Source organism: Ammospiza nelsoni, chromosome 4 (assembly GCF_027579445.1).
Source record: "Ammospiza nelsoni isolate bAmmNel1 chromosome 4, bAmmNel1.pri, whole genome shotgun sequence".
NCBI classification, from domain to species: domain Eukaryota; kingdom Metazoa; phylum Chordata; class Aves; order Passeriformes; family Passerellidae; genus Ammospiza; species Ammospiza nelsoni.
This window is the reverse complement of record NC_080636.1, coordinates 28,449,048-28,473,737: the sequence shown is the minus strand read 5'-3', so window position 1 is coordinate 28,473,737 and position 24,690 is coordinate 28,449,048. Positions and strand designations below refer to the sequence as shown.

The following is a 24,690-nucleotide window of genomic DNA, read 5'->3' as shown; positions in this document are numbered from 1 at the left end:
CGAATGTATTTGAATTTTTGTTGTTGGTTATGAAAGCATTTAATTTACAGTGTTGACTAATGGTATTAAATACTTCATCCTCAATTGGACAAAATATTTGCTGGCTCCCAGATTCACTGGGGTGTCCTGAAACTGAAGGACAGGAGGTAGTGTTCAGTCCAAAAACACTGCCTCTAGCACAGTCTACCAAAAGCTCTTCACAATTACCTGCAGTTCTGAATCACTTGCAGATCTCCTCACCTACCTCAAGTTATCTCCTCCCAGTCACCTCCAATTTTCATCTTCCATGTTCTTTTCATTTATTACAACTTCCCCCATCTCCTTTAGCATGTGCAATGTCAGCAGGACTATTTAACTTGATACAACACAGTAATACTGTGAAGTCCTGACCTGGCTCTTGTGCAGCTCCTCCTTGCCTTTCTACCCAGGCCAAGCACAGTACCCAGCATACATCACAAAGCTTTTGTCAATGGCCTCTTGGAACCCGCTGTCATTTTCCTGCATTGCTCTGATTTGTCTTGAAATCAATTGCTCTTGATTAATTTGCACCACAGGCTGGCCTTGTCTTCTCTCTTGCAACTGCCCATTTTCTGTAACCCTTTGATGAGCAGCATGGATTCACTCCATTCAGGGCAAGATTTCAGCCTATTAATGAGGGCCCCTCTTAGACACACTCATTTTCACATGCTGATGGGAATTCTCAATATCATTTTGGGTAAGAAGAACTGCTTCAAAGACCTAGGAAATTCAGCACAGTTGTGTCTCTCTTTGTGGCCACAGCAACATAAATCTTGATTACACATGCAATAACCTAATTAATTGCTTAAATGGAACAGGATAAACCACAAGGGCTAGGTCTACATCCTCAGTACTCTGCTCTCCAGCAATAACACAAGCAGTTGTAGCTTTTAATAACACCTAAGTAAAAGGTGGGGCAGTTCAATTTGTATTTCTTCCTCCAGCCCTAGAATAGGGAGAATCACCTATTCAGTGAGAAAAGTTTCCAGTTTACTTCCAAGACTTATCAGTCTTTTCATTCAAATACAGATGGCTATGGAAATTGAAGCGTACAGCTCTAGTGGACTATAAACCACAGTATTTTTCCCATGCAAAGACAAAAATCCAATTAATCTCCAACAGCAAAACGTCATTGCAGCCCTTCTGAAAAACAAACCTAAGACTTCTTTATTAGAACTTTGCTCACCCTTGGATTGAATTATAAATTCTATAGCAGCAACTTCTGATTGATGGTGATTTCTCGTTTCAATAATGCAGACAACAAAGTGATCTATGCCAACATGCCGAGTGGCTTCCACTTTAAGCAAAGCAGCTATGTTAGTAAACAAATGGTAATGAAACAAACTAATAGGAATGCTGTCATGAACAGTTAAACTAGCTGCAATGAAAGTTTAGCAAGAGGATACAATAGAGGATGATTTGCTTACATAAGGCTAACAGCTCCAGTAATTAATTTCAACCACGCATGAACCATTATAATCCCATGAAAATGCAGAGCCTGAAATCAGAGCAAGGGGAGCTCCATGCAGCATTACCAAAACCTTTTTGAGCTGAAATCCTGCTTCAAAACCCTTCCTCCAGTGAAGCTTGGAAAATTCAGAAACAAAAAATAAAGAGCTGGGACACATTTGACAAGAACCACTGTTAGCTGAAACACTAACTCTGAAAAGAGCATTTTAAAGTAATTTATTTGGTTGAAATGAAGTCACCATCACAGTATTTTTTCTTACTAAAATACATGGAACTTTGTCCCAGCAAAACATTAAAAGGACTGAGACTGCTCTTACAAGACCTTGGACAAAATAAGCTTATAGTTCAAGCTCTAGTAACTCAAAATGACAGCCATTCACCGTCACATTCATTTTGTTAGCTTTGTTTTCCAGTTCGGACAAAACCTAGTACTATGCACTGCACATTCTTGGATCAGTTAATCATTTAATATTCCCCTTGCTGTTTTGCATTTAGGGTCATAGTCTATGTACATGAAACGTTGCACTGTAAACAGATTTGTTTTCACTAAGTACATAAACTGCATTCTGTAGATAGGTAACATTCTGCTAAATGAAAATGCACAAACATGGACCCCTGGCCATTAAAAAACCCTGGGAGGAGGAGCATACTCACACAGAAGCTTCACAGTCCCTTTACGTGTCTGTTCATCCTTACTGTCACATCAAAACTCACAAATCACCTCCCAGCCACTGAGTCCCTTCCTACTGAAGTCCCACACAGTCATAAACCCATGATGCAGCATGTGCACTGATGTGGGTCTTCAGATCCTGCTCAGAAACACTCTGTACAGGCATCAGAGGACAAGTGGGGACTAGGAAAAATTTGGTCTACTAAGCAGGAAGGAAAGTCTAAAAATAAGTAGCGCTGAGAAGAGCAAAATGTTCAGGTTTTTCTTCTTCACTATTCATATTAATTGCCATCAGGTGTCAATGCATAAGTGACAAAGGGATAAGAACTTCGGGAGAGAATAGGTTGGGGCTTTTGATTTCAGGGTTTTTCTAAACAAGCCTAATACACAGTACGTAGGGAGCTGATTGCACTGGTCTCAGGTCAGACAGTCTCAGAGTCACAAGAAATTAGATTTGAGAAACTGAGGGCAACATGTACAACCCCTGGTCTCATGATATTCTAGTAAAAAAATTAGGGACAGTCGTTTAAGATTTTGGAAATTGCAGTAGAATGGTACAGTTGATACCATTTTGAAGAGGATATTTAGAGGGTTGTTATCAAAATTCACTATCATGCTGGAAGGATACCCTAGCAAACCTGTCCAGAAATATGCTTTGGACACTCCTCAATAATTTCTTAGTATGATTTGCAGACAGACCAAATCATCAGGGTCCAAATGAACTGGATAATGGTATGAGAATTCAAATGTTTAAACAGTTCAAAACAGACAAAAGCAAAGCAGTTTTGATAAGAATAACCAACTGCACAAAGACTGAAGGAAGCAGGATGGGATGACTGGCAGCAGCTCTGCAGAAGTGGATCTGGGCCATATAACATTTCACAGATTTAACACCATACATGCTATGTTGTTATAATGGTTTTAGCAATATACTGTTGCCAAAAAAATAAGAAAAGAAAAAAAAATGGGATCAGCGCACAGAAATAGGGCAAGTTACATAAAATTTTCCTTCTCCTACATTCAGCACTGCTGGCATATCAGGTTAAGCATTACATTCAACTTCAAGCAAGAATAAAATAGGAGAGAACAATTATGAGATACAGTATATATCTAAGAGATCAGAAATCACATAAATCCTGGGGAAAGAAATTTGTTTCCAAGTGATGGCCCAGAATGAGAGAGGATCATCTCATAACAAGAATGACTGTTGCAAAGTGAAATACCTGTTTTGCCAAAACTGAAAGCTAGAAAAAAGACAGTAGCTTAAGCCACAACAAGGAAGATGTGGATAGGACACTTTAAACAAAAGAAGAACAGAAAAGTATTCGAAATGACTATGGATTGGGTAGGACATGGAGCCTCTACCAATGGGGTTTTAAAGACCTAAGTCAGTTAAGCACCTGTCAGGAAATACTCTGTACCCTGCATCACTATCTCAAAGCCCCTGACCATGCCAATCTACCCATAAGCTTTAAATGCAGCTATTTTTTCTCCTTGATCACTGCATGTCTCAAACATTTGTATACAATTATCATGTCTCCTCATTTTCCAGCAGTTAAGCAAGCATTAAATATTTAGCACTTTCCATTTCCTCTGATGAATCAGTCAAGGTGGTCTTTTACAAGCACTGTTGTCATTTTAAGTATCCTCTCCATATGTCTTGATTCTTTAGGCCAAGGGATAGTCACAGGAATATTTTATTCCTGAATGTCATTCTACAGTTCTTGAATTACAGTTTTTAAAATTTCTTCTGTTTCCTCACACTCTGGGTTTGCGTTTAGAGTACTGTTTTCAGTTGGATTAGTTTTAATTTATGCAGTATAATTCTGCTTTTTTTTTCAGTCATAGAGCTCATCACTGTTGGTGCTTACATGATACTTGCTGTACACAAAATACACAAAACCTCCCCATTTAAAATTATTTACAAACTGACTTAAGACATTAAACTACTTGAAAAGATATCTTCTGCTGAAATCTCAGAGACAAAAAGATAAGTAGCACATTATCAAGTAGGATCTAAAATGGAGGCAGGCAATGGCTACCTTTGATCTCAAGATATAAAATGTTGTAGAATCGATTACAGTAATTACAGAACTACTAAGTGGTTTCTCTTGATATATTTTATAAACTACTCTTGATTATAATGTTTATTACAAGTGAACATATAATTTCCTATCTTAAAATATTCATATACAAATGTATTCAGTATTCAGCATATTTGCCAAATACAGTTTAAAAAGAACAGATCTTGTGGTAGACAGTACTAGGTAGTAAGTTATCTCAGTAGATGACGACTTGAATGAAATCAAAGCCAGTATGACATTTTTTTTATCCTACAGAACTAAAAACTCTGACTGATACACTTTGGTGGTTTGTTTTGTTTTGTTTTTTTTTTTTTTTTTTTTTTTTTTTTTGTTTTTTGTTTTTTTTTTTTTTTTTGGTAAGTTTTAGTTATAGGAAGCATGTATTTATATTTATTTCTCAAAAAAGAAAAGGTGTCTCATATGTCTTTGAGGCTAGTGCTCCGAAGAGTCTTAAGTACTCTCTAATAGTAACTGGGTGTTTATGCAGCTGACAAAGGCTCCTGAAGATACACCAGTAATCCTATCAGGGTTCAGATTTAGACCCAGGCACAGAAAAACTGCATTATGTTGTTACTGAAAGGTTGAGGTGCACCTCTGTGAAGTGTCTGACACTGACAGCTTCTTCCAGTGGTGACTGTAGTAGGCTGAGCAGCGTGAAGGCCTAGTGGTGCTGAAGTCAACATCCCTAGAAAAGATCCCTTGTTTTCATAAATCACCAGACCTTCACTCAAAGATTATTTCATTTTAAATGCATTATAGTATGAGTGATACCCTTTTACATAACTTGTTATTTCCAAGCCCTCTATTTTAAAGACAAGAAAGGCTTTGAAAAACGTAATTTTTCTTCATCAGCATGGAAGGGAAAGGCTCCCTGGGGGAGCTGAAATTTCACATAAACACTGCTGAAGTTCGCTATTTGGAAAATATTTTAATCCTGTGGCCTTTTCAGGTGGAATTTATTCTTTTCTTAAAATCAAGAAATTATTGTATGATACAGGAAAAAAGTTGATATTACAAACATCTGTATTTAAATGGAGAATCAAAAGAAACATTAGCTGAGAAGAAACTTGAGCTGTAAATAATTAACTTCTCTGAAATTATTACATATTGATATGAATGCAAAGCTTTCTTCAAAATTGAATGCTTTTCAACAGCAAAATACAAACCAAGTTATACAGTGCCTTCTGTCCAACTGCGTTCTGCTTAAACTTTTCTGACGGAAAAGAAATCAGCCAGGATTCTGTGTCACATGAGTTTAGGTCAGTTACATAAAGCCTGGCTATGACACAAGTATTTATCTTATTTTTCAACAGTTAGGCTCTTTTTCTCCCAATCATTCAGTTGATACTCCTACGTCCATCTATCAGGGTAAATACAACATTTTTTAAGCACCAGTGTTTTTACTCTTCATTTTTATTTAAAAATTATTTCATAAGCATATAGAGGTCTGAAATAGGTTTCCAATCTCTTTAATCTTCATAAATATGAGACGTGTGGCCCTCAAGCCATGGTTTTCTGTCAAACAGGAGTATTCTGTTGCTATTATGACCTGTGAACTGGCCCATGTAGATCCTGGTACTGCAAACAAGCGGACATCTGCTTAACTTTATGCTTATGAATCACCTTACTGACCTCAGGTAGCCTATTGAAAATAACTAAAAGCAGGAATTTGAAAATTATATTTTTCAAGACCAAGCCTTGCACTGTTTCTACTGTACCATATTCCGATTCATCCATCCAGAACAGACAGCAAAATATCTGCAAATCTGAGCTTGCATGGGAAATGTTTATCCCTTGATGTAGGGCTGATTTCAAACTCTGTTCAAAGACATGGTCTATAAATAGCAAATATTCCTGAAATAAATGAATTTATGGACTAGACTGAAAACAAATTACTAAAACAAAGCCAACCCTCTGGTGTCCATCAAGGGGCAGGAGAAAGTCCTGAAAGGACCAGTTCTCTTGCTCGTGGAGAGGCTGCTGAGTGATTTTCTTATCTCTTTCTCAAGTTTCATGCACAGAATCATAAACTCCAGCAGCACGCTTCACCTGAGCAACTATATCAGCAAGGAATGTCATCCTGTGCACTAAGTCAACACAGCAGGGCTGCTGAATTCTGCCAGAAATTCTTTGCAAAGGAAAAGGCACGAGTGAGCTGACTCCCTGAGCTCTGGCTGCTCCCACTGATGCTCAGCGGGAATGAAAATCCCTTTACAAACATTCATTAAGCAGCGAACACTCTGCAATGCTGAGAGCTCTATGTGGAGGCAGTAGCTCAGTATTTAGAATCCTCTAGGAAAAGAAGAAAATAATCATGAACTGTTACGGCTTAGGATTGCTCCAGATCATTGCTTAGGACTGTCTGCCAACACACAGCGCGTACTTAATTTTTAACTAAGCAGGCGACCACGGAGAAACTTAATATTGCCGTGGTAAATTCCCCCCATTTGGTAAAACCTCCCCTCCCCAAGTGCTACACCAAATTCAGCTCCAGCATCCACGCTGGTTCCCAGCGCTGCAACCCGCGGCTCGTTCAATCCAAATGTGACACCGGGGGAGCGGGGACACCGCACGTGTGTGTAAAAAATTACTTAAATCCCCAAATCCTTCCCTCTCGGGCTGGCTTAGCGCCAGAAGGGCGACTCCCGGCTCTGCGGGCAGCGTTTTCAAGACGATCTTCTCAATCTGCACAAATGTACCGCGACGCTTTTCTTTTTCCCCCCTCTTTGGCTGCTGGTGTGAGGTCGGGGTGGGGTTTTTGCGCTGGGTTTTCCCTTGCCCCCGGGGCGGAGCGGGCTGCCCTCCGCACCGCCGGTTCCGCGCTGCCCGCCGTGCTCACCTGCTCCCGCGGCGCGGCTCCGGCTCCATCCCCGCGGCGGCGGCGGCGCTCGGCCGTGCGGGCCGGGCCGGGCCGAGCCGAGCCGAGCCGGGCCGAGCCGGGCCGAGCCGCGGGGCCCCCGGCGGAGCGGCGCGGAGGGGAGCCCTCCCCGCACCTCTCCGCCGGGGCCACCCCCGCCCGGCGCGTCCGGATCCCTCAGCTCCCCGCAAGCGGGAGGAGGCGGGGTGAGACAGAAAAGGGGCCGGGTTATCAATGCCCTGTTAACTCTTCTCCTGGCGGTCTCGTCTCGTCCCTTGGGCGGCTTCTGCCAGGAGGGTGGTGCTGATGGGGATGATGGTGGCGGGGGATGCTCCGTCAAGGCAGTGGGGAGTGCTGGGGGGAGCAGCAGGGTCCCCGAGCTCCTCTAAGCCGAGGTTGAGGGGAGCCGTGCTGGCTGCTGATGGCAAAAGCGGCCAAGGAAGATTAGCCCTTGCTCATTTAAAGGTTAAGCGCAAAGCTAACCTTTGTGACTAGGTCCTGTCTGCAAGTCTTCTCATCCCGTGGCTCTTGAGAGTGAATAGTTTGTTTTCCCCTACTCCCGCACTCATTCCTATTAAAGCAGTCTAAAAATGGCAGATTGTTTCTATACTTCGTATACTAACAGGTGTTTATTGCACAAGTACGAAAAAACCCAGCCATTCACCAGGACCCCACTACAATTAGCACTATAAACATGAGCTAAAGAGATACTCACGTCCCAAGAACTTATAAATGATGTGTAAGAGATTCCAGATAAAGAAGAATGCAATGAAAAAATACCAGCCTGTATGACAGGCAGAGAACTCAGCACAACATTGCACAAAGTACTGAATGTATTGAACCATTTCCTGTTACATGTAATCTTTTGCTCAAATCACTTTTAATGTACCTGAAGACAGGATTATGAGGAACAAGACTGCGTATTGATGGGATTTTGAGGATTGACAAAATTACTCAAGAACATGCATTCCCTTTACTTTGACAATCCTACCTGAATGAAAAGATTCAGGGGAAGAATATAAGAACAAGATGAGAATAAGCATACTGGAAACACATAAACCTAATGTTCTATTAAATGTACCAAAGTCACGGAGTAATGATAAGACTCTTGATCTCCATTAGGAAGGAATTCAACAGCTAGATAATAACTAACCTTCTTAACACCTTCAAAGAGCTTTGACTAATATGTAATACATGAATGCCCTTTGCAAACATTGTGTTGACTTGTCCCTATTATGCCATACTTCATGTACATTCTGCTAATTTAATTCTGTAATGTAGAGTCAGCTCAATTGGTGCAGACAAATCAGATTCTGCCATTCCCAGACTCTTTCAGATACCTTTTTTGGAAGATGATGCCATATATGCCTCATTCTTCCTTCAGGTAAAATTACTCAAGTGTGAATACCACCTTATGTTATTTGTTGACATAAATATTTACTTATTTTAAAAGCTTTTCCATTTGAAAGAACTGCCTAAATTCAACCTTCTAAGAAAAAGATTCTGATGTAGACTCATAAAATTGTGGGGAATTCACACAGTCTTTTCCCTTACCACCTAAGCTTTCCTGGATGTTCCTAAAACTACAATTGCGTATCAGTCTTATAGAGTCTCTCCAGACTTCCTGCTTCCGATGCATTTAGAATAGATGTTAGTCATGTAGCTTAATACACTTTAGGGGGGAAAAAACCTAAACACTTATTTTTATTAAGGTTTTATTAAGGTTAACCCACCCCCCACATTTATTAAGGTCTCATCATGGTCTCATCATACAAATTTAGGCAGAATGAAAAAAGAATACCTTTTCCTTTGGAGTACTATGCATCTACAATTACATTGTAAACTGCAGTCTGTACCAATCCCTCCTCCCTAAACAATTAAAAGACCTCATTAAAATAATTTTTTCTATATTAAAAAGGATTTAGGTCATTAAATTAAGTGACCAAACATTGGGAAAGCCAGAAGGCTGTCCATGAAACCTTAATTCAGATCTCTTGTGCCTGTGCATTGCAACCCTGTACTTAATTATGAGTTTGTCTGCAGAATACCAGGCTCCATTTGGAACATCTGAAATTATGTAGTGGCAAGCATGTACGACTGGCTAATTATGTTGCCTCTTGCATTCCCATTCATTTATTCCTTTACTTTCTAGCATCTCTTTTGTGCTCATCCCTATAATCTTTCATCTGAATATTGTTCTCTCCCTGGTCTGTCTGAAACCTTTACCCTTAGATAACCTTTTGAAGTCATTCAGGTAAAGGTTTTTACTATAGAGTTACAGCAAATGCTAATTATTCCTTCAAAGATTGTTTGTGATTTACTCCAAAGGTCAGGGGGAAAAAAGGAATAAAAGGAATAAAATGAATAAAAGCAAAGCAAGGGGAAAAAGAGAAGGAAACCCAAGGAAATAAAAGCTTCCAGGTTGAACCAGTAGAAAAATAAGGAATCAAGGTCAGTCTTTATGATTTCATAGAGCTTCCTTATTACAAAGGCTCAGCTCTCAAATTACAAGCTTTACAAAGAGACAGTTGTACTTGAAAGCAAAAGGAGGCATTAAGTTGCCTGGTGCCTTGGAGGGGAAGGATCATGCTGTATTTGTATATAAAGCAGCAGTGTCTCAGTAGACGTTCTGGAAAACTCATGGGTTTTTTTTAAACTTGTGACAAAAACTCTACTTTATGTCTGCTTCCATTGGAAGAAGTCCTTGTCAGTCAAAGACTTTGTTTCCACTCTACAATAAGTAGTACAAAGAATAAAGCCTTTGAGAAGCTTATTTTCTATGCTTCTTTTCTATGCAGATGCTTGAGAGGTAGCCATGAGCTAACGACTTAGACCTTTGATTGGTGAATTTGGTCTTCACATAGAATTATAATGTTAGTGTCAAACTCTAATGCTGTTTTAAAAAGTTTTCCACCAGAACTAACAACAGCTGGAAGCAGTGGTGTTTGTGATAGTGCTACAGTAAACTAAAACCAGTAGCTCCACTTCATGGGACGTTTTAGATCTGAAAAGGCTAAATAAATAATATTCTTTAGCACCAACTATTTGATTTTTTTTCTGGAACATGAAAATCCAAAGAAAATTCAAGCTAGAAAAACCATGCTATTTCTCAAATGAAATAGGGTCTCTAAAGGCTTAAGTTTCCCAATGAAATTGAGTATAAGCATATTTTGTTTGCCTGGCAATCTTAATTTCACAAAAGTCAAATTTTCAAAAGAGGCTGCTAAAAATGGTAATTACTGTCCTGAGTGCTTCAGTCTTTAGGAACTTTCTGACCCTTTCCCATACATGGTCTTTTCAATCACTGGCAATAGAAACTTGATTGCTTAAATAAAATTCATATCCTCTGCTTCTAATTTGCTTCCAGGAGTTTTAAAAATAAAAAAATATCCTCAAAATTTTGATAATATTGTGTGCTGAGACATGCTGCAGGGTATAATGGATTTACTTTGCATGGGAAAAGAAAGCAAAACAAATTTACTGAAAGTAAGCCAGTACTTACATACTGAAAGTAAGCCATTACAGTCCAGTAAAATTAAACACTCATGACTTCAGGAACATAAGTGTGCAGATATTTTTTCCCATAGGCTTAGTATGCAGTCAAGCTTGTATCATGGGAGATTTTTAATGTGTGACCTTCACAGCCTACCATGCAGAGCTGCTGTGGGGATTAACTGGTTAAGATTTGTAAAGTGCTTTGAAGATTATAAGGCATTAAGTTGCACAAGTGCTAAGCACTATTATTTAATACTTAAGTACAACCAAGCTTTGCAGGACAACTCATGTTCACCTCACTAGAAAGGGCCTTTGTTATTTCTTTGTGATTTCAGTGCAGTTGTTGCAAGAGGTAAAGCAAGCAGAACTTTCTTTGGAAAGAGGGAAATTTCTTTCTTGTTTCACTATCAGAGACTAAAGTGAGATACAATTGTAGTGGTATTGCAGAAAAATTAGTTGAAAAATAATTATTATGAAATGCAATGATAGAAATCCACATAAAAATGCAGGGCTCCTTAATGTTCCAGTACTGTCCTTTTTACTACATCCTATCTTGCCCAAGTAGATCCACAGACCATTCCCCAGCAAGTGGAACTCCAAATCCCAGACCTGTAGATGGACCAAACTGATCATCTGAAAATGCTGCCAAGCAACAGTAGGGGTGGGTAAAATCTGTACATTGGTAAGTTGTACTTCATACAACTTACCATATTTTAGCTTATTTAAGTTAAAATTTTGGAAGAAATATGAACACAGACTGATGTCTTTATAAATCAGATTGGGAACACTTTGCTCTGATACAATTACTTTGTTTGGTTTCATTTTAATATAAATATTCCTCTTTCTTGTTTTGTAATGTCAGTTTTCAGCAGCAGGAAGTCACTGGGGTTTTTGTGGTAGCAAAAGGACAAAGTATTTGCTAATAAAATGACAATGCAAAACAGGACAATATGACATAATTTTGCACTTAGGTAAGCTGGAGATAGAGGAACAAAAGTGTTTCAGGATTGCTGACAGGCACAAACGATAGAGGTTAAGGTGGCATATTGTTGGACCCTGAGCTGCATCCCAGCATCCTGAAGTCATGAAAACCTTATTTGGCATGCAGAGAAGGAGGGTTGGGTTTATTTACCTTACAAGGACTAATTATTATTCAATGGAAGCATCTTTTCAGGACAAAATACTTAGTACTTGCATTTCTTGCCTCTGCAAAAGTGCTGCAGACATTTCACAAGGACAGACTTTTCAAGTATATGCATTTCCTCTCTGTGGCTAAAAATAAAGATTACTTTTCTATAGTGTTTTGACATTTTGATCTCAATTGAAGCATATGATAAAAATTTGATTCACTGACTGTCTCCAATATGACCTGAAATTCAGCTTTAGAATAAGTAAAGGTAAAAGAAGGAAAACACAAAGTGAATAGTGTACTTGCACAAGAGAGATCTCTGTCCATTCCTGGGTCAAGGAAGCTACAGGCTCCTAATGCTTCTACTTCTCTTCAGAAATCATAGACTTTGTTTCCTCTATTAAGTTATTAACAATCACTGTGTCACAGAAGATCAAATTACTTGTCCAAAACAACAAATTAAGTCCATGAATAAGCCAGAGTTCACCTTAGCTTTCTAGACACTGACCCTGTCCCAGACTGCTTTAGTTATTCAATTTAGAAACAGCTTAAAACAGACTAGAACAGTGTGGTGCACATTGCTCAGAGAAAGGATTTGTCTGTGGTGCCAAATGTGACTCAGTGCACTCTCTCAACAGGGTCTTACCAGGCTTTTGACCAGATGTCCCAGGAGATGTGGGAAACTGGAGGCAGTACTCTTCCTTCAGATTCAGCTCTTTAAGCTCAAAAGTGTTCTTGCAGAGATTCAGGGCTTCTTTGTTCTCAACACATTTTAGAGCTTTTCCAAGCCTTCATCTGGGGCTCCACTGACCTCCACAGTTGCTCTCCCACCAGTGTCACAGCAAAAGTGAAAAAAGGAGCTCAGCTGTAACATTGCTTTCCTTTGTCTTTTCAGGAACCTTTTTCTTTGATTTTCTAACTGCCTTGTTTTTTGTTTAAAGAATCTTAAATAATACAATGACAACTACTCATTATTCATTTTACATTCATTATGGGGTACTTATGGTGTTGCTGATACCAACAATAAACTACTTGACCTGCATTAGTATTTTTAATACTTATTTCAGCAGAACAGAAATTGTGTTTATGAAAGGGCAGACATTTACCAGGTGCATTACAAATCTAGTAAGAATTTTAAAAAGCTGGCTCTTCTGATGCCTGAGTTACTGAGCTTGAAAGATACAACTGCTATTAATTTCTCATACTGGGCAGATTGTCACACACAGTTTGGAAATGGGTGAATGTGATTCAGTTCTCATGTGATTTTGTTGTATTGAACAAGAAACACAAACACTGTAAAAACAGAATCATCAAAAATGTTTTCAAATGTTGCTAAAGCCACTCTCTGTTGTACCAGACAGAAAGAAATACAGTAAGTGAGCATCCCATCAGTCCCTCCATGGAATGGGTCACACACCATCAATAGGCAGTGCCACATGGGCAGTATGGAAGGATTCCATGTCCACAGTCTCCTCATAGTGACAGCAGACCAAGATCCATCACAGCAGGACCATGTGCACCTTTCTTATCTTTTCCTTTCTTCAGCTGGAAGATGAGTTTAGAATAGGACTTTAGGTTCTTTTGCTGAACGAGGTACATGAGCTACTGGGAATATGCCAGCTCTCTGGCACCCTAAGCTCCAAGCAGAAATTGTTTTTCTGGGACTGTAGAGTCCTCTGACTTTTCTCCATAGTGCCTGAGGCTCCTATTCTTCCCTTCCAGACCCAATCCTATAATTCTCAGGACCAAATAGCCTAAAGTGCTCACCTTCACCCAAAGCACAGAGCTCTGGTTTCTTGTCCACCAGCCCATTTCATGGGGGGAAGAGGAGGTGGCAGGGAGATTAGGCTAATTTAATTCTTCTGATCACTAAGAAGCAGAAAACACAGGAGATGTGCTCCAGTAAGACCTTCTTGTCTAACCTGCATCAGAACCAGGAAAATTCTCACGTTAGCTGCATATGTGTAACACTGAGAATTTCTATCTTAAGTAGAGAAAAATATTCTGTCTTGGCAAGAAAAGCTGTTAACATCAAAGAGTCTGAATTTGAGTTCTCAGTGTTTCTAAACTTATTCCCATGGTATTCCTCTTGCATACTCAATCCAGTGAAATGCTGAAAATGTTTTTTCTATTTTTTTGTATTTAAAAATAGATTGATGGAAAGGAATTCTTTTGGAAGCACTTAGAGATGGCTCATAGATCTATTATATTCCAGGACCTTTGTCTTTGCCCATTTTTACACTGCAGTAACAAAGTGAAGTGTCTTATGCCTCATTGCAAACTGATTTTCTCTCTCTTCTCTTTTAGTTTAATTTAGTTTTATGAAAAGATATTTTGTAAAAAACCCAAAAACCAAAAAATGAAGAGAACATTACTAAAAATAAAACCAAGCAAAGAACATGTGATGAAGAGTTGCAGAGTCCTCTCAGTCCAGAAGAACAGACTTAACAAGAAATGTGCCTTTTTCTTAACCCCATAACAATTAATTCAATAATAAGTAGGAGCTTATTAAGATCTGGGAAGAACTCCTATTATAGTTATGGGTGTCCACACAGGGGGATGGGATCTCTAGAGCAAATCTCTATCCATGTTTATCATAATCTCACCAAAAACTTCTACCTTAACCACTTCATTCCAGAATCTTTCTGCACACTCCTATGAGCAAGAGGAAACTCACATTCAGAAAGCAAGTGGAAGTGGAAGTGGGTGCTGAAGAACAAAGATGTGGCATTCTGGAGACCACACCTCAAAGATCTTTCTCAAAGGCCTTTATCTCTAACTTCAGATAATAAGTTCACAAAAGAGGGTCTCCAGCCAGTGCTGTGATAGATACCTGATTAAAAGATCAGCAAGTCTTCACAATTTGGCTTTGTGGGGCTGTATTTCATGTACTACCCTCATCTACTCTCCTAAATCCCTGTGCTCCCTCCCCGGGCCACAGAATTGCAGGTGTGCAGCAATTGCAGGTTGTGAAAGCACCCCTAGGCTATGCTTTGGATAGGAATTAAGTCAATTGTTAGGTCCTGGGAATCTTACTCTCTTTTCATATCTAAAACTTTTTAATACCTTTCCTTTTCCTTCTACAGAAAGGAGAAAAATCTTGAGGGAAATCCTAACGAGGCTGCTGAACTGCTGGTGCAGTCCATTGCAGTTCCAGGCACAAAAGAGCACTACCTCCCTTGGAAATTTCTCATCCTTGTTCCAGGCATTAGCTCCCTCAGCTTCACTTGCCAAGAAGACCCATGCTGAGCAGGGGATTCACTGCACTCACAGGGGCACGAAGTACTGAGTTGCTAACCTGGTTCTTTATTATGGAACTATTTCCATTTTGAAGGGAGCTGCCTGTAATTTCCAGCTAGGTCTTTAACAGAGGCTTTTACTTAATTGTTGACAAAGCTTTTTTTTTCACTTTTTATAATAAACTGTCTTTCTGAATTTAATTTCTCATCTTGAAAATATACCTTCTTTAGTTCACTAAAGCTGTAGGTTCACTTTTCTTGTGCCTCTGAAGGATCCTAATACCAGTAAGAACACCCAAAACACAAGATAGAACTTTAGCAGATTTTGAAGTGGTTAGCTATTTTAGACTTACCCATAGAGCTTACTTTCCAAGAACATTCAGATTTCTCCTTTGGAAGCATACTGTTGTTGTCAGCAGGGAGAAATGAACATATTCCTCTATTGATCTTACTTGGAGCATTTAGGCCTCAAGAGAACCACCAGTGGCAGGAAAAGCACCTGGCATAAGGAGTAAAAAGATGTGGTTGAAATGCAGTAATCCCAAAATCTTCAAACAGCTGTGTAAAATGTTCTTGAGCATGAGTTGACTTTAGGTTGGCACCTCTGTATTTTGACAGGAATTGCAACAAAAGCCTGAAGGGAAATGTCTGTTAAGGGCCAGAATGCTGACTGTTATTGCATTCAGAGGGACAGAGAGCAGGGAACTTCTTTACCTTCTCTGGATATGGTTACACAGCAAGCTGTTGGGCTTCTAGCAGTTTAGCCACTGCCAATCACACTTGTCACATAGCTGTGTTCTAGTTCTGCATCCACAGCAAAGATTTTAGAGCTTGCTAACCACATATCTGCACTTCGACAACATACACAATTCCCACTAAATCAGACAAACGGATGCTGCTGAGCCATCTGTTTGGAAGTGTGTTTAGTTATATAACCCAAGTTACAAGTACTTCCTCACAGATGAAGATATCTCAGTTTAGATGGCCACAGAGAGGGGACTGTGCATCTGAAATATCCCCACAAGACCAAAAAATACTATGCAGGAACTGTACAAAACCTGTGCTTTTCTGCAGAAGTGTGGAAGCCTGGTAGGATTCCTTGGGTCAGACTTAGACCACTGCACTGAACCTTACTGTCTTCATTTGAGTGAATATCTAGATATTCCTTAGTTTAATATGAGACTTATTTAGACTGGAGTTCAGAAAGTAGACCAGATGGCAAAATATAGGGATGTTAGGATTTATGAGTCTTTAAAAAAAAAGGTGTTCTTTGGTTGATTGATTCAGAGTAAGAATCACAAGACTACACTCTGTTCCCAAATTTGCACTTGCTACTAATGTGAAGTGCCCCTTGAGATTCTTGTGCTGCTTTGATAAATACTTACAATCAGATCAACTAGAAATGTGACTGGCTTTCTTTGGTACTTAATAGACATGAACATAAAATATTTTTGGAAACATATCATTTGTTGGAGTTGAATACTATTTTGCAGCATTAGTAGTTCTTGTCTTACTTGTATTACTCCACAGTTTGGTTTATATTATATCTATTTGTAGATCATATTTTAATAATAGAAACAAACATTTATCAGAATTTTTCAGTGCTCTTCTCCTAGAGACATGATATTTTCCCTAGTTTCTGTTTGGTATTTTTATAAATGAAATGTTTTTGCTTTGTACATGTGTTTCACTTGCTCATTTAACTGTGCTTTTCTGTTCTACACAGACTCTCAACCCATGCTCATCATCTAAGCATCTGAATCACTCTTCAAGCATATGAGTAGTATAGGAGGTCCAGATCAGTCAGTAATCCCATGATTCTGCCTTGTCTCTTTAGCTCAGCTCTCACATTTCAACCTCTGATCTGAGCCTGGAGATCAGTTTGGTGAACACCTCAGACCAAAAGGCCCACTACCCCAGGATGCAGGAGCTGAATTCTGCATTATGGCAGAAAGCTAGGTTGTGTCACACCTTTTAAACATATCCTCAAAACTCTGAAACCTTTCCATGAGTATTGATGACCTTATTCAGGAGTCTTGAGAAGGGTGATGGAGGAAGATTTCATGCTCTGATGGAGGAAGATCATATAAACAGACCTTTCAGAGCTCATGCTGGTGTGCATTCAGGACATACAGCTGTTAAGATCAAAGGATCTCTCAAGGTTGACACAAACTTTACATTCTGTTCTGCACAGGCCTTTCTCAAAAAGGTCTGGCTGGCTGGTCCCAGTTCAGGCAGCAGGTATTTCTGAGATTACTGACAGGAAAAAGGAAACCTATTTCTGTGTTATACCTCAAGCCTCACAGGTTTATTATTATTACTTTTACTACTGAGAATTTTCATGGCTCTAAAGGAAAAAAATATATGTATTTCAGAAATGGTTATCTGTATCCTTCTCTGAGGAGGAGAGGTAGCAAGTTTTGAAAGACTTTGCCTCAATCAGAGAAAAATTGTTGGTCTGAAACACAAACCACTTGTTAGTCAGCAGCAGGCATGTTCTTCATGTAAAATTCTCCACTCTTAGTGACCATTATTATGACAGGAGATCCCTGATCTCCAGAGAGCAGACTGTACATTCCTAGTCCAAGGTTGTCACTAGGACATAGAAAGATCAGGAGAGACAGGGACAAGATTCTCACCTACAGTGAGGCCCTTCTAATCAACACTGTAGCCTATACGATGTGTTCATAAAGGAAGCTACATCTGGCAGGCTGATTCCTGCTGCCAGAAAGGTTGGTCAGTGCATGCCAGGGATGTGCTGCTTCACTGATTGCCCTTGTTTCCTCAAAGGAGATGATTTTCTTCTTTATTAAAATGGGATTTGAATAAAGAAGAAAATTAAGTGCAAGGTAACTGTTTTCTATTTTTTCCTGCAAAGAGCAGATGCAGGGTCAGATTTTACCATCACTACTCACATTTAGTAGTGCTTCCTAGTTAAATAAGTTATTACTGTCTACTAATCCAAAAATGTCTAAAGAAATTTAGCAAAATCGGCCTAAGAGTAAACATATATTATTGACATATTCTGTATTTGTATGATTAAAGGGAGATACCAAGTTATTCAAGTACCAAATTTAGACTTCATCAATGACAGTAGGCTACATAATTCATCTGATGATCTGGACACAAGTCTCAAGTCTCCCCTGCTGTGTATAATGCTATATATCTGCCCAATTACAAGCCTGAAGAAGTGTTTCAGCTAGTTCAGATAATTAAATTTTAAATCTAATGTTCATATGAATTTTTAACATGCTATGAAAACCCGGGGTTCATAAATCATTTACAGTAACACATGAAGGCATTCTTGGCCATCTCCAACCAATTTGTCCCTCAGATCAACAAAAATCCTTTCAGAACTTTGATCAGCTAATATATGCCTTTTTAAAATATGCCTCTTTATAGATCCTGGAGAGCTGGCTCTGCTCTATAAGAAACATTTCCATAGGCTTACCAGCAAAGGAAGGGGAAATGGTACATATATACTCATTAGAAAGGACAATCTCAAAAAAGAAAATAAAACATCCATAAAGGCTAGGCAAAGGAAGTTGTTTTCCTTGGCTATAAGAAGGATACTTCTGCCTGACCTAAAGAAGTGACTTTGCATTATAGTTGATGTGGCAGATTTGGTCTATTCTTTTGTTGGAATATTCATTTGTATCACTTTTGGAAGAAGGGGCATGCAACTTGGAAGGATTTCAAGGATGTTGTGATGTTATGAAGCAGAAAAAATAGAAGGGAAAAGCTCAGCTAGAACTTTGTCTGCTGCCAAAAAAACACAACAGAAAACTTTTCTATGAATCAGAAACACAAGGAGACTCTTCAGCCTTTACTGGATGCAGAGGGAAGCACAGTGACAAAGGATGGGAAAATGGCTGATGTACATAATGTCCTCTTTGCTTCAGTAGAACCAGGTGCCCTTGGGGTACCCAGCTCCTGGAGCTAGAAACAGGGAGAGGAAGCACAATGAAATCCCCATAATCCATAATCCAAAGGGATCATGGGTCGACAACCTGCTACACCACTTAGACCCACACAAGCCATTGGGACAGATGGGATCCACCCAAAGGTGCTGAGGGAGCTGGGCCACCTTCCATAATTAACCAGCAGTCCTGACTAACTGAAAGGCCCTATTTTCTGGAATTTAGCAAATGGGACACGCATCTACAAGATGGTTCAGGAGGAGCCAGGGAACTACAGGCCCATCAGCCTGACCTTGGATACAGGGAAGGCAATGAAACAGATCATCTTGCTGGCTGAAAGCTGCCCAGCAGAAAAGGACCTTGGGGTTGACAGCAGCTGAACATGAGCCAGATGGCCAAGAAAGCCAAAGACATCCTGGCCTGTGTCAGCAATAGTGTGTCCAGCAGGACCAGGGCAGTAATTGTCCCCCTGTACTCAGCACTGGTGAGGCCACACCTGAACTGTGTTCATTTCTGGCCCCCTCTCTGCAAGAAGGACATTGAGGGGCTGGAGCAAATCCAGAGAAGTGCAATGGAGCTGGGGAAGGCTCTGGGGCATAAATCTTATGGTGAGTGGCTGAGGAAGCTGTGGGTGTTCAGCCTGGAGAAAAGGAGGTTCAAGGAGCACCATATCACTCTCTACAAACACTTGAGAGGAGTTTGTAGCAAGGTCAGGGTTGGTCTCTTGGCCCAGGTAACAAGTGAAAAGACAAAGCCTCAAGTTGCTCCAGCAGAGGTTAAGATTGAGTAATAGGAAAAATTTCCTCTCTGAAAGAGTGGCCAAGCATTCAAACAGGCTGCCCAGGGAACTCATGGAATCACCAGCCCTGGAAATGGCCACAAGATGTGTGGATGTGACACCTGGGGATATGGTTTAACTGTAAACAGAGTAGTGCTGGGTTAATGGCTGGACCCAGTCATGGAGGTCTTTTCCAACCTTAGTGATTCTGTCATTCTAGAAAAGAAAAGAAGAACAGAAACATGTTGAAATACAACATTCTTTGGTCATTGGTGTTCAAAAGAGTTTAGTCAGAAAGATGACCCCTTACAAAGCAATCTACAGATATGTGAGTAATTTCACTGTAGAGAGCTATGTTCACTAAGCATGAAGCATCAGCAACAGAAAAAAAGAAACAAAAAATTGTGAGTTTTCTCATCTTTCAGAAAAATTTTTGAACAGAGAAGCAACCTGTTGCAGCTGCAAATAGAAATCCCTATTTTTAAGATCTGAGACAATAGTTGCCTTAATAGCTTCCTCTCCCTTTGGTGGTTTTGTGGGGACAACCTCTTGTTCTACAGCCTCAGGCTGCTTTTTTCAACCTTGCCTTCTACCACAAACGTGGGAGGTTGCATTTTCAGAAATGGCCATTACTCTTGGGACCCAGGTCTTCTGTTTAAGCCTTGTCTGCCTGTTGCTATGTTTTTAAATCCCTAATGGGTCTGACATAGGTATCTAACCTTTCTGTTCACCATCTTGAGCAGAATTGCAATATAGAGGGCTTTAATTTACTTATCAAGGAGACCCATCTCATAGTTCGCCCACATTCAGTATTTGAGCTAACTCACTCAAATCCTAGCCTAGGAATTTTTGCACTGAACCTCAGGCAGACTCTAGACCTAGGCATAAGTTCTGTGTCAGACAAGAGCATTGAAAGACAACTTTATTGAATCCCTGAATATAAGGCTAAATTTTTGAAATAATGGCATTAGGCTTCTCCAGAAAATTCTCAGTAGATAAAGAGACAAATACTTCAGATTTGGAAATCTAATTCCTAGGAAAAGGTAGAATTTTTTTTCCTAAAACCACAAACCCCATTATTCACATTTTCCAGAAGCCAGCTGAGGACAAGAGCCATGTGCCATCTTCCATGAATGCCATCCTCATGTGGTTAAATTTCATCACATGATGAGCTTTGGCAGACACCAAACTGTTAGTGCCACAAGACAGACAAATGTCTGAAAGAGCAGAGCTTTCAATGATGAGCACTGTATCTGTCTCAAGGAAGAAACCCATCTGCATTCCTAGCCAAAATCCCTTTGTAAGGGACACTGCCTTCTGTCTTCACACTTCTCTGCCAGAGTATTGGTCAAATTTCCTATCTTGCCTCCTACTTAAGCTGCTTCTTAAAGCTCACATTAGCATCTTAGTGAAAAATTAATCATTTTATAATTGATATCCAGCAATTAGAGTTCTACACTTCAGTTTCATTTTATTATTTCTGTAAAGTTATCTGAAAGGGTTAACAAGGCTTAAATATTTTAAATAAAATCAGAGCCATTAATTATCTGCCTTTTTATAATAGAAATTATGCATCCAATTTCAATGGAGGATTATCTGAAAGTGTATCTGAGTCACTCTCCATGATGTTATCAAAGTTAGTAACAGCCTTACTAGGACAGTCCAGGGAATAGGAAACACTAATTATATTGTCTGGTTCTGACTGGCTCCATAGTGCTTTACAAAAATAAAAAGCTATTGTATGTAGCCTACTTAAATCTAACACAAGAGAGCCCCATGAACAGAAATTTAGAAAAATCCTAATGTGGGCTTTGCCATTAGAAAGATCTTGGAGGCTAATTCAAACAAGAACAATCTTTTAAGAATGCCTGTTTGATTTTTTTTTTTCAAGCTCTTATGATTGATTTGGCATGCAGGGGAGTAATAGAATTGTAACAACTGTGATGAAGCTTTCTTAAATAGAAACTGACATTTCTGACATATGGGTTTTTTTCCTTCTTAATGTTCAATCGATTTGAACATAAAAATATAATTCACTGCAGAACACATGAAAGTCCTTAGACCTTTTTCTGAGACTAGTCTGGAACTGATGGGCTATTGGGATTTATTTTTCCTTAAAAAACAGAAGAAATTATATCTTACACATCATCTGCTATTCAATCCAAAATTTTCTTTGCCCAGTCTCAACTAAAGCAGGCAAAATTCCTAATATGCCTAATTCTCCTTGTTAGCCTACCTGCTGCACACACAGCATTTTCCACAGAAGAGAAGTTTTTCTTTTCCACAGTGAGGAAGCTTTTAATTGCAATATGCTATGGTTTGCATGTCAACAATGAGTGGGACAGCCTTTTTCTGATGCCCAAAAACTTCTCAGTAAGAATTGTGATGATTACTAATTTGTGAGCAGCTGTTTCTGAATCTGAGGAAAGGGTCTCAACGGGTTATACTCAAAAAACCCTCTGGAACAGAGACAGAGTAAAGAGGTAAAAAAAGTTATAGAAACAGGAGATAATGAGGAAGCTGTAGCTAACTCATGGGAAAAAATGAACTTTACAGGGAAATATGCCTCAATTTCTAAACCATACCTCAGGTATGAGCTAAATGTTTTTGTTTATGGGAGATAAGGTCCTGCTGGAGTCCTGCTAGTGATGGAGACTACACAGCCACTTCTAAACACACACTAAAGGACCAAATTTACATATTATATTCAATTGTTACAGGAAAATAGGAAATGTTTTTTCATAGGAAAAAAAGAAACATGTCAATAGTCTGTATCATCAAGTGGTCTGTATCATAAAGTTCTTGATAATATTCCAAATGATTTTTACAATATTTCATCCAGTCCTCTGTGCCATATTTTTTATTAAAAAATCCTAGGGTTCTCCCTCATTGGACATTGTCTGGGAATTACTAATGGATTCATATAGAAGTTTTTTATAACATACCCTAGAGATTTATTGAAAGTCCTGAAAAAAACTTTGGCAGTGCTCAATCAGCAAGGCAAATACGTCATAGCTAGGCACCACAGAGCCTCACTGCTCATTTGGTACTTTCTCCAGAATACACAGGCAAATCACTGACAATTGTGTCTGAAGGCTCTCTAATGCCATTAAGTATCAGTGGGTAAAGGAAAAGGGCTCCCACACAACCTCTACACAGAAGCCAACTTGGCTTTCTCAGACAATATACTGTGCTTAAAAAGAACAAACATATTTATTCTAAAATATTTTACTCACAAATAAACCTCTACCTTCCATCCTCATCCACAACCAATATAACCAGAGAACCCTCTCCCGCATTTGCTGTAGAATTCTTGTCTCCTTAAGAATCTTTTACTTTTTAGCTACATAGGGGGCTGTCAGGGTGGCTTCAGGAGTTCAGGACATAGGACAGATGTGCATGAGTATCACTAAGGTCCAGATATGTCACAGAGTCATCTGGAGATCGTAGGTTTTTGTTTCCCAGAACACTGACTGGGGCCACAGTGTTGCCTCAAGCCTGTTCCAAACATTAACACATCACTGTTAAGCTAAAAAACGAAAAATCATCTCCTTTCCCTCAAGGAAACTTTGTTCTTGTCCCTCTCTGAGCTCCAGGTTTGTCACTAGTGGATGCTCTGTTGGGAGGTCCACAGGGGCCAGCCCTGAACCCCAGCTAATACTCCAAGCTGAAGCCTGGCTGGGCTTATTCAGACATCTGTGTCCCTGTGCTGCACCTCCCAGTATGCCTGACTTTGAGAAGGTGTTTGACCAGCAAGAAGCCAGCTAGCATCCAGCTGGGCTCACTGTCCAGGCTCTGCTCCAGCTCAGAGCATCTGTCTGCTCCAGATGAGCTGTCCCTCCAAGCAGAACAGCTGGACTCCCACAGCTGCCATCTCAACCAGAGTGCCTGCACAGACACACTGCAAGCCAAGCTAGCAGTGAGTAACAGACAACTGCAACACAGCATTTCATCTCAACTCCCTATTGTCATCTCAACTACCTACTGTCACATGTTTCTGACATATACATCCCTGAAAAGAACTGGCCTGAGGTCAGTTATTTAAGTCCCATTTCTGGTTGTGTCTATGCTCACTATACAGAAATAATAGTCTCATGGCTTTTCTCAAATATGTGCATGTCACAAAATGTCTGTTTCCTCCCACAGATCTAAGAGCAACTTCCCAGTCAAAGTGAGGGAATTCATAAATAGAAATTAAATGTTGTATTGGGCTTCAGAACACCTTCACTGAAGGAGTGGGCAGGAGGCAGCAGATTCCTTCTTACTGCTTCTCCAAGATGTCACACTACACTCCTGATTAATGTACTGCAGTCCTACAGTAGGGGCACAAGGCCGCATGTAATGACCAGAGGAAAATATGATATTCCAACATGAAAACACATCAGGAAATATTTTGCTGGTTTTTGTATTTGAAAGAATTAAGGAGCTGTAGAATTAAGCTTTGAAAGCCTAGATTTATGCTTTGCTCCTCTTCAACCACCCTGAAGTCATAGCTACCAACACCAGAGAAATAACTATCAACTTTATAGGACTAAAAAGTTTCAGAGTCATGAACCTAGCTCTGTAACTGCTGAGTGACAGTCACTGTTCAAGGAAAGCTGCTTATGTGCATGAAGATTTTCATATGGGTACATTTTGCAGAATCCAAGGTTTTGAGGCATCCTAGTCAATAAGCATGATAAAATCCTTTTAAGCAGCTGTGTGAATGGATGCTAACATGAGTGGAAGACAATTCCTCCATGACTCATCTTCAGCCTTCTGCAAAACAGAAATGCAATTACAAGAAGATAGTGAAAACGAGTAATTAGACCTTGAGCTGCAGGTGATGTGCACTGAGAAACATTTGGATATCTTTCTAGAGGATGCATCATGATCACTGCTACCTTGCTGAGGAAAAAGGTGATTCTTGCAAAAGAATTATAACTACAACAACCTTAGAGTTAATGTTTCTCACATTACTGTGATGCTCCCACATGAGTTTTGAAAATATCTAGCATTCAACTCAGTTTTAGAAATTTCCCTTTAGATGG

At 39.6% G+C, this 24,690-nt stretch overlaps 1 protein-coding gene across 3 annotated transcripts in view; it reads right to left on the bottom strand.

Annotated features, from left to right (window-relative positions):
* Positions 1–24,690, bottom strand: part of TRMT9B (tRNA methyltransferase 9B (putative)) — a 110,252-nt gene that overhangs the window by 11,946 nt on the left and 73,616 nt on the right. The window contains exon 3 of one of the 3 annotated variants that reach the window (XM_059471233.1): positions 15,316–15,461. In XM_059471233.1, coding sequence (XP_059327216.1) covers positions 15,316–15,341 — 26 coding nt within the window. In that variant the 5' untranslated portion in view covers positions 15,342–15,461. Of the gene's footprint in view, positions 1–7,081; positions 7,154–12,369; positions 13,422–15,315; positions 15,462–24,690 lie in introns of those variants that run through there. The other 2 variants (XM_059471234.1, XM_059471232.1) reach the window with 2 other exon arrangements.